The sequence below is a fragment of the Genypterus blacodes genome, unplaced genomic scaffold, assembly GCF_046128005.1.
Source record: "Genypterus blacodes isolate CSIRO-AG114 ecotype Tasmania unplaced genomic scaffold, CSIRO-AGI_Gbla_v1 ptg000073l_1, whole genome shotgun sequence".
Lineage (NCBI taxonomy): Eukaryota > Metazoa > Chordata > Actinopteri > Ophidiiformes > Ophidiidae > Genypterus > Genypterus blacodes.
In genome coordinates this window covers 4,837,904-4,854,469 of record NW_027466883.1, presented here as the reverse complement: position 1 = coordinate 4,854,469, position 16,566 = coordinate 4,837,904, and the positions used below count along the sequence as shown (strand labels likewise).

The 16,566-nt window shown below is 41.2% G+C and overlaps 1 protein-coding gene across 1 annotated transcript; it reads right to left on the bottom strand.

Annotated features, from left to right (window-relative positions):
* Positions 1 to 10,026: 10,026 nt before the first annotated feature.
* Positions 10,027 to 12,569, bottom strand: LOC143006125 (glycosyltransferase family 92 protein F13G3.3-like). The gene is made up of 4 exons (XM_076157449.1): positions 12,469 to 12,569; positions 11,201 to 11,531; positions 10,889 to 11,064; positions 10,027 to 10,300 (listed from the first exon to the last, which is right to left on the bottom strand). Exons 1-4 carry the CDS (start codon positions 12,567 to 12,569, stop codon positions 10,027 to 10,029), a joined length of 882 nt encoding a protein of 293 aa, XP_076013564.1.
* Between the last annotated feature and the right edge of the window lie 3,997 nt (positions 12,570 to 16,566).

The window sequence follows — 16,566 nt, the reverse complement described above, 5'->3', positions numbered from 1 at the left end:
GGTGAGCTGTGGTATCACGGGGATAAAATGTAAACTGTCAAATCAGATTCCTACCAGTTGGAGGTGCTACAGAGACATATTATATAAATACACACTTCTCACAGAATTTATGGCCTTATGTCAGTATTAAATGTGGATTTCAGGAGATTTGACATCAAAATTAAGTCGTATTAAGTCCCTGAAACAATTAGATTTATGTTGAAAATATCTCACTGTTTAAGAAAATAAGAGCAGAGAAAATTAACTGTCAAGAATTTTGAAGGTTGGTTGAATCCTTGGAATAAACAAAACCATTATAATATATGTTATATTATGAGGATATTATATGCTGGTATATGAAGATGTTCCCTCTCTCCCTCTGTCTCTGTCTGCGATGTATAAAATCAATAGCCATCGTATTGAAATGATTGTGTCTCCAGAGTCCAACAGGTGTGTATTTGTGTGTGTATGTGTGTGTGTGTGTGTGTGTGTGTGTGTGACGTTCGTAAGTAAATGAATGTGTGGTTGAACAGCCTGTTGCCAACATCTGCGCTCTCCCTTCTGCGGAGCCCATCCAACGCTTCATTGAAACTTTGTGACCTAAAACTAATGACACGTTCTTGAATTAACAAGGCCAGAGGAACAAAGGAAGCTGCTTGATTGTTATTCATTGGAGAGTCTCTTCAAAAGCCAATTAACAGACGCGACTTATGAGGAGTGATTCATTAACGCTGACCTGGCCTTCACTGTGAATACTTAATTCCACAGCTTGGTTGAGTAACGCTGGAGTTCACATACAAAGCAGGTTCACAGGGCTTCAGAGTGGGCTATTAGTTAGACAGATGCTGAAAATGTCTTTTTTAAGGTTAAATCTCTCAACTTTTTGTGATGTGGAAATAAAACACGCTTGCTCAAAGGCACATGTCAATGTGGAGGCTGAGTGACAAACGTAAAACATGAATAATGCCCTTGGATTGATGTGTTAATGGCCTCAGACTGTGTTTTGATGGTTCATCATAGCTTCAGCCATGCAGAGAAGAAGTAGAGCGCTGGGATCAGCACTTCACACTCAGTCCTCCTCTATGTGACTTTTTGCTGAGCAGGCATACAAGGACGTCCAATCCCAGTGAGGGACTCTATTCCATTTCATTCCACTTCCCAGGTCCACTTCCAATGTAAGAGAACAGGTTTATGTCACAGTTACTTCAGTTACATCTCAATTATCTCCATATCTTATACAGGTTTGATACCACAACCACGCAGTTTCTCATCTAATTACATAACACCATTACTGCAGACTTCAAACTTGATTTTAACCAGAGACGCATACACAGAGTGGTAACTTGATATCGCTCGTCTAAATCCTCTCATTAAGACTCTCATGGTGCAGTTCTGTGTTCCTTCAACATGCAGGATAAATCTTTTCCAAAGCATGAATCTCACAGGATATTTGGACGTCTGTATGTCCTGATAATCAATAGAGGAACACAAACCTTTCTTTCAATCAAACCATCAGTTCAGTGAGTTAAACCAATTAGAAAACAAGAGCGTTGTTACTCGTGAAACCAACACGGCCGTCTGACTAGATTTTTATGTAATTAAATGACATTGATCAGGTTTTCTTCTGAAGGCGTTTCCCCCATAGGACTGTGATTAAGCCGAGCTGTAGCTATAAGGGGACGTATTGCGATGCACGATTGCCCTGGAGATGAAAAAGAAGCATATTTTTTCATCAAACCTAGTGCATCCGGTAAGGAGATATGCCTGTCCACAGACAAATGTTGAATTCTCCAGCAGCGTTGTACCATTTAGAGGACTGTAATATTTCCAAAAACCAGTTTGTGGAACACCTCGCCTCCAGTGACTCAGTGATCCAGTTAGCAAAGCAGCATATAATCATTTCCCCACTGATGCTGTAATTTATTATCTGCAGAATCACAGCGATCTTGGGATTGAGTCATGTGACAAAATGAGTCTTAGTTATATTGATTAATGGGCCAATCCTGTTGTCATGCATGGTGACATTAGTGTGTTTTTATACTAACATGAACACAGATTTTTTAAACAATATTGTATATTTAACGGTGTAAGGGGATTTAGATTTAAATTAATTTGGTGAAAGAAATGCTTAGGTATAATTTGGAATTATTCCGACTTTTATTTTACTTCCATCTTTGGGCAAAGCAAAGTACTGTAGCAAAATGTACTGCTTTAAGTCATTACGAGATCCATTTTAAATGTAATATCTTGATATTGAAGATAAAGTTGCATTTTCAATTATACAATGAACAAATCGAAACTTTTCATTCCTTTATGTGAACCACAGTCATAAATCTGAAAGCTGTAATGAATAATTCAGTATATAACTCTTATATCTTTCTGTATAGTGATACGGTAAAACCTTGGAGACTATTTTCTTTATCTACATATATGAATTAAAGTTATTCAAAGGAACCGACCGTGTGCTCTAACTGATTTGTGGTATTTTATACCAAAAATTTTCAGAATCCAAACTCTTTAACACCTTACAGAAGTAATGTTAGAGCTTGCCTGTATTTTTGGTGATGTGTTCTACATAAATGCATCAGAGAAACACAGCAAAGCTCACAATTGTTGATAATAGACACCATCACCATGAGATCATTGCATCCCAAACATTATCATCATAAATGAAAATACAGGTAAAAACCCAAGCGTTTTTCTATGGAAAAATGTTTGTACTTTTATATTATAGGATACTCACCTGATTTGTCACCCTGATAGTTTCATCTCTTCAAAATGGCATGGTTTTGTGACAGTTGATGACAGCCAATGATCTGTAGGGGGTATTATCTAAGGACAGCTACGTGGTCGAAGAAACAAGAATTAAAGTTCTTAGGCACCATTTGCAGAAGCGTATCAACTTGGTGTAATATAATGATGAATAATATGAACAAACTGCAACAACCATGCAAGCCTCAGAACCTCAGAATTCCCCTTTGCATCCATTTTCTCTAACATACAACACTGAGATTCAGTTTTTCATCCCCAACAACGTTTAGCCTCTTTTATATTGTTATGGATATGCCACTGGGCATTCACTGCCCCTGATCCGCAGCAGTAAGATCAAGGTAAAAATAGATTATTAACAAGCGTCAAGCTGGGTCTTGTCATCATATTCCAGGTTGATGGGAATGAGTTGGAATAATGTCATGCCACCTACAAGCCTGACGGCTCAACATTTATAAATGCCTGTGGTGTGATGAATTCACTCTGTCAGATTATTGTGCCCAGAAAAAGAAATAATGTGTTTGCTTGAAAGTATGTATTCATGTAAACAGTGTGTGTGTGTGTGTGTGTGTGTGTGTGTGTGTGTGTGTGTGTGTGTGTGTGTGTGTGTGTGTGTGTAAGCTCAGGCTGTTTGTTGGTGATTTTGGAGTAATCCTATCTATCGGATTCTTGGGGGGCATCTGTTGTGTATTTGTGTGTGTGTTGAAATCTATGAATAGTATTACCACTGTCAACCACCCATTCTTAATCAATCAGAATGTTTAATGTTATGAGGCATCAAACAAGGGATTTCCAGCAGAAACCACAAGGGAAATGATGTATTATGGGAACAAACCACACACACAAGCGCCTTACACGCTCAACACACACCTTGTTGTTTTATTATATGTCAAATTAGATGGGGATGAAGGGGGATACATGTCACCCATCATATAATAACATAATAGCAAATACACACATCACCACATGAGCACAAAGCCACACACGCACACACACACACACACACAGCACATACCTTTACATGTGCTGTATAAGCTCTTTCTCAGCGTTGTGCACTCACTGTACAGCGTGTCTTAGTTTGCCTCTTTCTCTACTGATGCATAACCAACAAGGCAGCTGATTCATAATTAATGCTCAGCTGAATATATTGAAATTCATCATGTGTGTGTTTGACCACGGGTAACCTACAGGGATACAGTCTTAACACTGCTTTACACACCATCTTTTTCTCCACGTGCACCACATGAGCCGCCTGCGTCTTAATTTTCCAGGCTACTATCTCTTTTCAGAGGTGAAAGTTTTCGTATCCCAGGCCAGCACAAACTCTTCTGGATTGTTTTTGTTTCCGGTCAAGGCAGTTTGCTTGAAATCAAGTAACGCGGCTGGAGAAGCTGCCGTAATGTGCATCTCGCTGCACCTGCGCGCCACATCTGGTCCAGCCAAATGAATGCATCTCAAGCATATTACGGCCCAAAATTGCAGTGGCCTCTCATTGTTTCCTCAGACAGCAGCTGTTATTGGTCAGTCAGATGTGATAAAACACCCTGGCACCAGATGTACGCTGTGCAGAAACATTTCTCAACATCCAGAGGTGAAAGAGAGACGTGTGCGGGGGAGGGGTACTGGGAAATGTATTATAGAGCTGCTTACGAACACAAGAATGTTGCTATTTAAAGCGCCAATGTTTCCTCCCAAAGCTTCTTTATTGTTGAAGCCATGTGGTTCGTATTGTAGTTTTGACAGAATTAATTAATGGCCTCCACCAATGATGAAGGAACTATTGATAGATTTCTAATGAGATGGTGTACAGGTTGGACACAGGTCGGTCATAATCCAGGGAAGAACTAATGAAATGTTGGTACTGGTTGGCCTGATGGTGGCGCTATAGTATTAAAAACATGTATTCGGTCAATTGGTTTGGAAACAGATAAGGTAGAATCATGGACAGGCGCAGCCAGAGTTTGGCATTGAGGAAGATTTTCCATGTGTCCTTATCAGTAAATAAATCCTAGTGGACGAGTAGGAAGAATGGAATTAGACATTGTGTTCTAGTGCAGTGTATAATCTGGTGCCTTGCTCCATATAAAGAGGATTTAAGCCTAAACCTCAGCCTGAGTTTAGGGTTAAACTTGCCTGTCATGTCACCACACTGCATCACCACCACTAATCAGCCACTGATCACAAACACCTGTTGATATCTCTTCGACCTTGCATGCACTCACTCTGTGGATACTTTGAGTTCATTGGGTTGAGGTGAGTTAAGTTGTTTTGTGTTATATCTGCTGTGTGATGGCCTCTGTCTCTTTTGAATTTCTCAAAATAAATAGTCAATTTGCAAGTCGCACAGGAATCCTAAAAAAAAAGAAGAAAAAAAGCAGACATGCTGCCGGCAGAAACAGCTTGCAGTGCAAAGCTCCTCACTGCCCTTTCCACTCTGAAAGAAAATGAATCTTTGTAACTGTATGGGCCTGCTGCCGTGTGTGTCATAGCCACTTTGATGGGCTTTAAAACCACTCGGCGTCTTGTCAGGCATGGGGGAGATTAGCGGTCACATCAAAAAGGCCTGACTGACAATTTTAACCTGGTGAGAATGGGAGAGTGTGTCTCCCCTTCATTCAAAAAGTTTTCACATTGGTAATCTAACTTTTCGCAAGAAGTGTGTTGTGTGCTAGGTTTTGCTTATGATCAATAGGAGGATTAGTGTATCCGCCTGATCATGGATACAAGGGAGAGTGAATAAGTTTCCTCCATATGGGTTCAGAAATCACCTTTAGCAAGAGGCTGAGGAGCTTTGGAGTGGAACTGCTGCTCCTCTGCACTGAAAAGAGTGGAGCATCTAATCAGGATGCTGAAGGGATTAGACGATATGTCCCATCTGGGCTGGAGCTCCCACAGGAGGAGTGTGAGGACCTGATGAGGGAGAGGGACAGCTGGTTTTCTTTGCTCATCGTGCTGCTGTTATGACCCAGACATGGATAAGTGTTTGGAAAGGGACAGATTGACAGAGTTACTATTTTAATTAACATTGTATAAAGCATCAAGCGTAGCAAAATTATTCTTAACCAGAGAATGGAACATTTATGCAGATACACATCCATCCCTGGTGTGTATTACCGATTATATTAGGCGATGTGGCAAGGACGTGTGTGGATACATGTGTGTACTTTGGATGGAGTGACATTTATACTACAGCTGTCATAACATCAATACTGCATGCATAACCATGGCCACACACAAATACACACACACAATCACATACATTTTAACTTTTAACGTGCAGGCAAAATACATCTGTTTTCATGTTACAGCAACAGAAATTAGTAAGATGGTAGCAAAATGTTACCACTTTCCCTCTCCAATCTGTTTATGTCTTCCTCTATCACAGCTGATGGTGATACACATTATGATCATTTCTCTCACACACATACTCAGCATTTATTTTCTTTGAGAGGAGACTGACAAAAGGACGCAGACGGTGATACCACAGTGAGGCCAGGGGCTGATGACTGATAAGTACTCGGGTGATGTGACAGTTAGCTGAGCCATCGCTGCGAGCGAAAGTGCTGCCTTGTGCTGAGCTGTCATCACGAGGTGAGGTTACATCATCAAAATGTCAAAACGAGCTGGAATCAGTAGCCAAACACAGATGGACACTGAGCGAGAATTTTAGTTTATTATGTGCTTTCATGATAAACTTCTCTGACCTGAGACTAATGAGGACATCTTTGGTTTTCCTCCAGATGCTCCTGTTCCCCCAAATATCCATTGAGCAAGGCACTGGAGATAATAGAGCTTCAAGTGTAGCTGCTCATGTTGCTCATCCTCCCCTGTGATTTCTTCTCTTTTTGGCACCGATTGTGAGGTTCTGTGTGGCAAAACACTGAAACCTAAGCAGACCAAAACAAATCATATAAACTCGGCTTTGGCAACAGGTTTAGTTGTATCCTTTGGAACACGCATGCACACACACACACACACACACACACACACGCACGCGCACGCACACAGATTCTGACATGGCTGAATGGTTTCGGCACTCAGCCATTCTGCTGGGCCACTTGCCAGCAAGTGGAAATAAGCACACGTTTGACTTTTAGCCGCATATGCAGGGTAAGGTCTCCTCTCGACCTCTGCTTCTCTCCCTGTCTCTCTGTCTTTCTGTGTGTGTGTGTGTGTGTGAGTGCACAACGTTTTATTGTGAGGTGACAGAGTTAGATTTAGTTCTGTGGGAAGTATTGATTCATGATAATTAGTGCAAGCACTCCGATGTGGACTTTTTTTGTGTAAGAACATTGCTAACGGGATGTTTACAGGCGTTCTGTGTCTCTGTGACCCCTTTATGTTCCGTCATGGGAGCTATGAGTCAGGAGGCACAACACGCCCAGGTCAAAGGTCACACCAAACCACAAACCACACTCAAGGACAATGGGTGATCCATTTCTCCGATCAAATCTACTCCAGTAAATGTCAAATGCAGTTTTTTTGACTCGAAGTCCATTTTGGATTTGATTTATTTTATTGCTCAGTGCACAACCTGCTGCAACGTTTTCAAGGTCAGACTTTATTTACAAGCTACAGTTAAATGTCATAAGACGGTGCATTGTATTTACTGTTATTAATCTTCACTTTGATAAGTCATTAGCCTGAAATGTGCATTTAGTTAATTAAGGAACTCCACTGGAAGAGAGGACTGGAATAGAAAACGAGGAAAGGAGGCAGATGAAGGCTGCCGTCACACCGCAGTGAGATGTGTAAGATTTAATGAGCTAAAAGTGTAACCTCCTATGCGGTATGACACTCCCTACATAATATAACCATGAAATATTACAACTCAACTACTGTATATGTACTGTGAGAATACTCTAGAAATATCTTGGTGCCACCAAGGGAAGAAGGCATGAAATATGACGGTGTCACTATATACACACTTTTAGAAACCAGAAGCACTCTGCAAAATTGACTGGTGTGTGTCACTATAACCGATCACGTTTCCTTTCCTTTCATTAAGTATTTTCATTTTACAACGCATATGATCTTGATCTACATATACGTATGTAAAGTAGTCATACTTCATACATATCTGAAAAGGTTTGGGAAAGGCTTATTGGATCTTTTTGAACACAGTCATGTATCTTCCATCTACTTTATTCATTGTTTTCCAGCATGATTAGTTTGTGGCTCCTTAAGTGTGACGAAGATGAAGTGGTTATGGTTGGCCAGCGTAACTAGGTCATGGTTAAAGGGAATAAAAGCACTCAGGGACAATGAAACTCCACTTCTTAGTTGAGCGTTTGAAAAAAAACAATGCATTTGAGAATATGCCTTAGTTGGATATAAATGAAGCTTTATAGGGTGCAGAACTGCTGTGAACACACGCCAACGAGAAAGATGGTGCTGATCAGAGCAGAGCCACTTTCTCCTCTATTTTCCTGCCTTCCAAGCCGTGATCAGCAGTGAGACGGAGCGTTTATCCCCCGGAGTCACGCTTATCCTGCGTGATTTAATAGAAACAGTGTGGCCTGTCCATCAGACGGCACCCCGGAGGAGGCAGACGGCTGCCGCACCGTCCTTATTGCCTGGTGTAAACCATAAACAGCAGCAGCCATTTCTCAGAGCTATAACGTGTACCTGCCAACGTGCATCCACAACCCTGTGCTGTCACCCAGCAGCCTCATGCCTTAACCTTTCACTTCTCATTCTCCACAGGCGCTCTTCTTCCTCGCCCCGCATCACATATTCAGATTGCTGCCTGAATAAGTGATTCGGGAGGCTGTTGCATGGCGAAGCGTGAGGTTATGGCTTTGTGCCGAGTGATAGATGGGCCGTGCAGAGTGTCACAAAGCGTCGGGCGAACATCTGGAGGAGAGAGATGACAGGTGTTGGTGCAACTACGCAGAAGGAGATGGTGTGTATATACATGTATGGGTCAAAGGTTGATGTTAAGGCGTCATTTTTGTACAGAAGAGGTGAAAGAGGAGAGAGATAGAGAGAACGAAGGAAGGTTGTATTAATATTACCACTGTTGTTGTTAAACTTTATACATAGACCCTGAGGTAGAATACAAGTCGATGGAAATTGCAATGATTTCATAGGGTAAATACAGTTTTTACAGGATGATGTCAAACAGCAATGTAGACTAGTACAAATCGCATCATAGGCTGGATCCTGCAGATTGTTAAGTAAACTTTCAAAACTACACTCTTGAGTGGCCTTATTTCACAAGTGTGTAACAGTTAGATATTTCAAACAATAGCTACTATACAGGGCCATAAATGTCTAAATAAAAACAGGAGTCAAAGCAAGTGTTTTCTCACAAGCAAATTGGAGCAGTGAGTCATCATCTCAGTGGATGAAGGTTTATACACAGCACTTTCAACAATGTTAGACTTACAGAGTGTTAACTAGCTCCCCTCCGTATCCTGTTAGTATACAAAGCAAACCACATTAAAGGATAATTGCATTACGCTGGCAAGTGTCATCTTGCATTGGTGATAGTTTGATATTCAGGGCCTTTGCGGTGCAATCAGCTCAAAAGTAAATTTTGTTTTTCCTACAGGCACTTGAGGAAAGAAGCTAGAATGCTGTTCTTTATTTTTGTCTTTTCCAGTCAGCAGTAAAACAATCTAGGTTTAACAAACACAGTTGTACAGTATTTTTTTTAATACATAGTGCAGACTTCTGTGTTAGTTCAGTGTCATTGTTTCCCTTCCACAGGTGCATTTACAGGAAAAAAGCAACATTAATACTCATGAATTAGTTTGGATTGCTTCAGTTAAATCAAAAACTCATTCAACACAACGATTATTACACTTATTATCTGAAAATCACACAGGGTTAAAAAATATTTCTCAAATTTCTTATTGTGTACAAGAAATCTCAGGTTCTGCTCAACTGCCCAATCATCTCCACAGTAAGGTATGTAAGATAACAATCTTAACTTTCAAACTTTAACTTTCAAAGCACTGAAAAGTCCAAAAACCTTAGTAAGAACTCAAAAGATAGCTTTGGTCTGTGTGCATTTGTTAAGTTTCAGGCATAACTCTAAAATACAAGTAAAACACAAGAAATTTGGCAGGCTTCCCGTTTACCGTTCTTCAAATCTAAACAACTGAGCAGCACTAAGGCACCAGAGAGCTTAGCTGCTTCCTCACCAGCATTGTGTGGCTTTTTGAGGAGGTCATTCACTCCCCTCACCAGGACGCCTTATAATGATTTATCCAATCCTCCATCAAGAGCTGTTCATACTCAAATCAGAATCAGAATCACTTTATTTGCCAATTAAGTTTCCACTTCAGAGGAATTTGCTGTGGTTCTTTGCTGTGGTTCAAAGGGAAGCTCTGTCAACAGCCCTGTCCTCCTCAGCACCTTGTCCACATTGGGGATCAGTTTTCCAGTGAAGTTCCACAGTTTGGTGTCCACGTGAAGCTCCTCCAGCTTCAGCTCGCTCCTCAGAGCCTCGCGGGTGTGAATCATCCGACACAAGTCTGGTGCGACTTTGAACTGACCTCCAAAAATCTTGAGTGGCTCATGCACTGAAATCTGCTCCACCGCTCTGTGATGCACACACACAAACACAAAGCAATGTGTCATCACACGGCTGCATTCCATTTATCACACCCAAATGTCCCTGTGAATTTCCCCGTTGTGGGACAAATAAAGGATTATCTTATCTTATCTTACCTTAATGATGGTGTTTTTGCGAGGTGCCAGAGGTTGAAATGCCTTTCCAGCCCATATGCCTATAAATATGTGACAATCTGACTTTCTCCTGATGATGAAACGACTCATTTGCTCTTGAAATTTCCAAAATTTGTGCTGAATCTTTTATAATCAATAGATAAATATAAAAGGTAATATGGTGAATCATCCCTTGTGGAGCCCCAATATTCTTGAAGCAAATGCAGAATATCCAAGGGCTTCAACCACACAGAGGACTAAATGTGGATTTTCTGAGACTATATGAAAACATTCTTGAAGTGCTTTGGGTGGTCTATCTCTTTTCTTTCTCATTTACCAGTTTGATACCAAGATACTGTAGATTTAAAATCTGTCCGTGTACTTGACCTAAATCTATCATATTAATTCACAAACAGTGTGTGTAATTCTTTTACCCTCCTATGGTGATGAAAAGTCCCCATACCTTGGCTGAACTATCATCTTGTGAGCGTGATACACGTTTCTGTTCGGCTTCGCCCTGTAGATGTGCTCCAGAATATTAACACCCGGCACTCCATTCCACTGAGGCAGGTGAAACTTGCCACTTGGCTCAAAGTGGTTCTTGGGAAAGAAACGGTTCTCAATGAGGAACACCCCCGTCTTCAGGATGGGAGGAATCATATGTCGATGGACGCAGCAGGAGAGTTGGAGAAAAAAGTAGAAGCATTTGAATATTCATGATGTTTAGGTATTAAATGAATCATTGTCAAATTCAAACAGAAAGAGAGTTGGCTACCTTTGGGTGCTGCGGCTGAAGCTTGTCCATGAGAGACATTAGGTTGTTGTGCTTGTATGGCATTATGATCTCATCGATGTCGTTCAACAGGACGTAGCGTGAGCGCTCCATGTTCCTGTAAATACACTCATTTAGCATCGTTAGCTGGCCAAAGTAGTGCAGTTCCCCACCGTGTTCAGAGAAACTCCAGCCATGAGATGGCTTGAGATGATGGTCAATGGGCCAAGGAACTATCTCCACAAAGCCCTCCTGACTGTAGCCCCGAAGCAGACGGTCAAGCTCTGGACCACAGCTGGTGTTGTCGATCACCACCCTGTTAACTCCCAGCAGCCTAGAACAAAGTGAGGAACAAAGGTCAAAGCTACAAGCTTACTGATGAATACAATCACATATACAGCTCTACTCCTAGAGTCGTTTTTTTTTTTTTAAAACAACTCTACCTCAAACTCATTGCTCTGGGAGTCGCTGAAAGCAGTCCTTCGAGGCCAAATTATTTCCTACTCCTCTCACTCCAGGAAAAAATACAACACCAAGGTTAAAAATCTCTCCGCTGCCATCACCTCCCTTGACCAGCAGTGCGCATCCAACCCCTCCCCAGAACTTCTCAAGAAACGCCTCAACCTTCAGACCGAATTTGATCTTATATCCACCAAGGATACCGAGCGCCTACTACTACAATCCCGCACTTTTCACTATGAACACGGTGACAAACCCAGTCGTCTACTAGCTCACCAAGAAAAGCCACCTCCCATCTCATACCCAAGATCTGCACCAAGTCAAACACCCCACCACTGACCCCGTGGAAATTAACTCCACATTTAACCCTTGGATGCATGGACGACCAATACCTACACTCTTCCATGAGTGGGGTCAAAAATGACCCCAATTAGAATCAGTGTGTTTTTGCAATGAATTTAAAAAATGTCTTTAATTTTGGTTAAAGGTGATTATATTTATTATATTTGGGTCAACAAAAGACTGATTTTACATTTAACATGCTTATTTATAACTTTTTATAACATTTCACAAGAAATAACATCAAAAATCTTCAAAAATGATTGTATGTCCATCTGTCTGGAGGACAAAAAAGAGAATGAAGATACATAAGACCAGAACACTGTCCACTCACATGTGCCCACACAAACGTCTTTTCTGTATTCACTGTGTGCAGTTGTCACAAACTATTTGCTTTTAGCTGTGACCATTGCACACTGGGGTACTGCATTTTCAACAGCAATTGGTGGCTTTGTGATTGTAATGTAACTGACCTGTACATCTCCAGGGTCTGTGCGAACTGAAGCACGTTGTTGTAATCTCCAAACAGGGTGGAAATGCAAAGTGAAGTTAAAGTCAAAATGCTGTGCTTCATCCCCGTTGGTCTTCTGGTTTCTTATGGGGAGAAAAGTGTGTTTCCCTGCCTCTTTGTTGGGCACTATGTGACATGGGTGGCTCGGCACTTTTTAGGGATCTCACACAAGACATCAGTGGTGGTGTAAGGAAAGACAAAGTTGTCAGAGTGTTGTAAAATCTTTGCCTGCGTTAAATTGCTTGATAAATGGTCTCCACAGTAAAAAAGACAGTGTAGAGGATGTATGGAGTCTCTCCTGAAAATTCCTATGATGCGCACGTCCCAACTCTTCCTCCTGTGGTCCATGTAGGCTGACACCAGCATGTGCTTGGTTTGGTGGAGGGGTGTGATGGAATCCCCAGAGATTTTAATGAGGTCTCTGCTTGTATCCCTGTGCAGGTATGGGATGAAATTGTGCATGCTGAGGCTTTTCAACAACATCACATAGAAAAGGATGAGGATAGGATATAACAGGAAGATAAACTTCCCCCTGAGTCCTCTCCACTTGTCAATGCTGCAGTGCAGATAGATTCCCAACCTGCGGCACAAGAAGGAATTATTATCACAAAGATTAGGGTGTTGCTGTTTGTTTCTCCCCTATCTCTCTCTCTCTCTATCACAACCTATGATGCGATTTGTACTGCCTACATTGCTGTTTGACATCATCCTGTAAGTTCTGTATGTACCCTATGACATCATTGAAACTCCAGCCCACTTGCACTCTTCCTCAGGGTCTATGTATAAAGTTCAACAACAATTGTAGGGACATCACAACCTTCCTCCCTTCTCTCTTTCTCTCTCTCTCATCTCTTCCCTCTTTCTATATTAAAAATGATCTCCAAAATACCCTACACCTGTATGCACAATGTCATGTACAGTATCTGCTTCAATAAAAACAAATGGCAAAAAAAATCACAGAGATTAGACTTCCAAAACTTCAAGAACAAAGGGAACACTGTTATGGAATTAGAAGACAAATGTAAAAGATGTTTGAATCTGCACTGTAACCTAAGCCATACTGGGGGGTTTTTTTCCCGAAGAAATTAAATAAATAAATAAATTGAGAAGAAGAAGAAACTGAACCAGTTACATTGAAGGGAAAAATACTTAATGTTATTATATAAATGATGTATCTTAACGGTATATTACAACATTTTTACTGTTACAACAGAGCAAGTAAAGTGAATAGCAAATATTGCCAAAAATGCACCAACTTACAAAAAACACTGTCAGCAACTCAAGGTAGTTTGGACATAATTTCTGTGAAAATCATTATATTCTGTAAAATGACATAAGTAACACTTCAAGTACCAACTGTGGTCAACATATCAGGTTGTTATGTCAATACTTTATATATGACAGGGTGGCATCAGGGCGACTGAATTAGTTAAGGATTTAATTAATCTTCTTGTATTCATTCATCTCAAACAAGGAAAGGAAAAAAAATAATGTAATAAATATATAATATAATATGTAAGATAATGAAATACGAAAAAAAGTGAGCCTTTAAATCCTATAAAGTGAGAAAACATAATAATAAATTACTTAGTAATACAATTCATGTTGTGGCAACAACTTATTTACTTGTTTAGATACTTAAGACGCCTTTATACCTCACACAGTGGTACAGCTGCTGCTTGGCCTCCTCTCGTGGTCGCAGGGCAGCTGGATGATGAAAACAGGCGGAGAGGGTGACAATAAAGTGTTGATGTGACCAAAAGTCTGACCAAAAGTCTGAGCCTCATTCTGTCCGGTTTCATTCACTCTCTCTCGCTCTCTCTCTCTCTCCCACTCCCTCTCTCAAAAATATGCAGACACATGGCACAGGATAGAGACAGGAGGTTACACTGTATCATCTTGGAGCTGGGTTAGGACGTGGGAAAGTGATTATGGAAACGGCTCTACCAAACAGTTTCCACAAGGACTCCAAGAAGTGACGGCAGTTTTCAAACCAAAAGATGGAGAAAGTATCCATGATGTATCCAAGATGTTTGACCTTCAGGCTGTTTGCAACTCTGGGTACTTTGAGATACAGCAACCGACAGATGGGGAAATTCATGGGATTGATTCATTGAAGATACATCATGCAGTGAGCACAAAAGGGTTATTTTGTCTGTCTCCCATTGTTAACCCTTGAACTTCCTCTTGGATCTTCCTCTTTTCTGTGCAAAACACGCAGCTGTATGCCGGCAATGTGTTTTGCTTATGACCTCAGAAAAGAAAAAGAAAAAAAGTATTGACACGTACATCCATCATCCATTTTCTATAGAATTTTCTTTGGCTAAATATGTACCTGTGTGTGTGTAAAGAATGCTGATATGGGATATGAAACATAACCAGTAGTTTATGTGCAAGCAGCCAGTTGAATGGTGTGTATTCTACTCTATTGAATTCATATGTAATATTTGTAAATCTGACTTTGTAAGAGTCAGTGCCTCCCCAGCCATGAACCTCACCACACGTCACTGGTGTGTGTGTGTGTGTGTGTGTGTGTGTGTGTGTGTGTGTGTGTGTGTGTGTGTGTGTGTGTGTGTGTGTGTGTGTGTTTGTGTGTGTGTGTGTGTGTGTGTGAGAGTGTGTGTGTGTGTGTGCGCGTACGCTCAGCTCACTGATGACGCTGGCCTTATCCTGTTACATTTCTGGGCAGATTGGATTTATGTACATTCATAATTAAATTGCCTTTGTAATGATTTCAGAAAGATAATTGAAAACACAGCAATGTTTACTGCCTTCTCACCTTCAACAGAATCGGAAAATAATAAGATCCTCCACTGTGTGCACTTAACAGCTCCCTAGTTTGCCCACAACTGTGCCAGATAACGGTGGAATTCTTGTTTGATATTTCTTTATGATGACATATAAACAGTGTGTTTTATTAGAGACATAAAAGGCTCTCTGAGGACCCGCTGCTTCACAACAGAGTGTGAGCAAAGCATTTGTGGGGTCAGAATGTGAAATGAGGGAGGATTAAAGAGCATATTCTGCTATTTAGCCCGTAATTAAGGATCCTTTATAGTGAAACGTTTATCAACACCTTCAGGGCTCTTTGGACAGTAAGTAAAACTCAGCGTTCATCATGCGGGGCTCCTTCTTCCCCTGTGTTACCTCGCCGTAATTTATCACATCAATCAGCCCGTTACTGTAGCATTGTTCCCGCGGTCACAGTCGCTGAATGAATTAGGACGCTGTTGGGGCGATGACGTCGGAAGAAGGAGCAGAGGCCGGTAATGAGCTTGTATGTCAGGACTGTAATCTCATCTACATGTAAATGTGTTCTGGTTTGCCCGCTAATTTATTCATCCGAACCTAACTCCATCAATTTATCTCTCATCTCCCTTCAACGCGCCACATGAGGCCCAGTCCCTACAACAACAGGGGATCTAGGATTTCTCCAGATCAGATTTTTGAGACAGTCCAGCCTTATCTAAGAAAAATAAAAGCATCAAGAGCTACATTTTTAAAGTGGTTTGTCTTAATTAGGCGTTCAGCTTTCAGTTTGAGCTGACTGTCTGAAAGCTCTATTGGAGTGTTGTAAAAATCCACAACACCAAATCTTCTCTCAGCTTAACAAAAGAGACAGAATGCTTTTTTTTCGCTGCAGTTTGAGGAGAAATGAAGAAAAGTGGATGTTGAATTTCATTATTATTGCTGTTGAAGTTTGTCTCCCAGCAGCAGAGGAAACCCTAGAAAAGGAGGAGACAAATGGAGCGACTTTAACTTCAAAAGTGTGTCTGAGAAACAGCGTGGCTTATGTAAAGGCCGTGTAATCGCTTCATATTTAATACGACAAACATGGCTGAGAGGCTGCAGACGCAGGCTTGCGTGCGCCGCTCTGCTTCCCCCTCGCTTTTATCCTTGTTGGCCTGTTTCCGGTATGCACTTCTCATGTTTGCTGCAGCGGTGCATAAAACGTGTCACCAGATGAGTGTGGCCGAGCACTCGTCGCGAACAAGCCTCATTAGTATACGTGTGTGTGTGTGTGTGTGTGTATTGCACTTGAGTGTGTACGTGCGTTTGA

Coding starts and splice junctions, on each gene's coding strand:
- LOC143006125 (XM_076157449.1), bottom strand. CDS start 12,569: ATGAAGCACAGCATTTTGACTTTAACTTCACTTTGCATTTCCACCCTG. Junction 11,532..12,468: donor CAGACCCTGGAGATGTACAG/GTCAGTTACATT, acceptor ACTTTGTTCTAG/GCTGCTGGGAGTTAACAGGG. Junction 10,301..10,888: donor AAGATGATAGTTCAGCCAAG/GTATGGGGACTT, acceptor TGTGCATCACAG/AGCGGTGGAGCAGATTTCAG.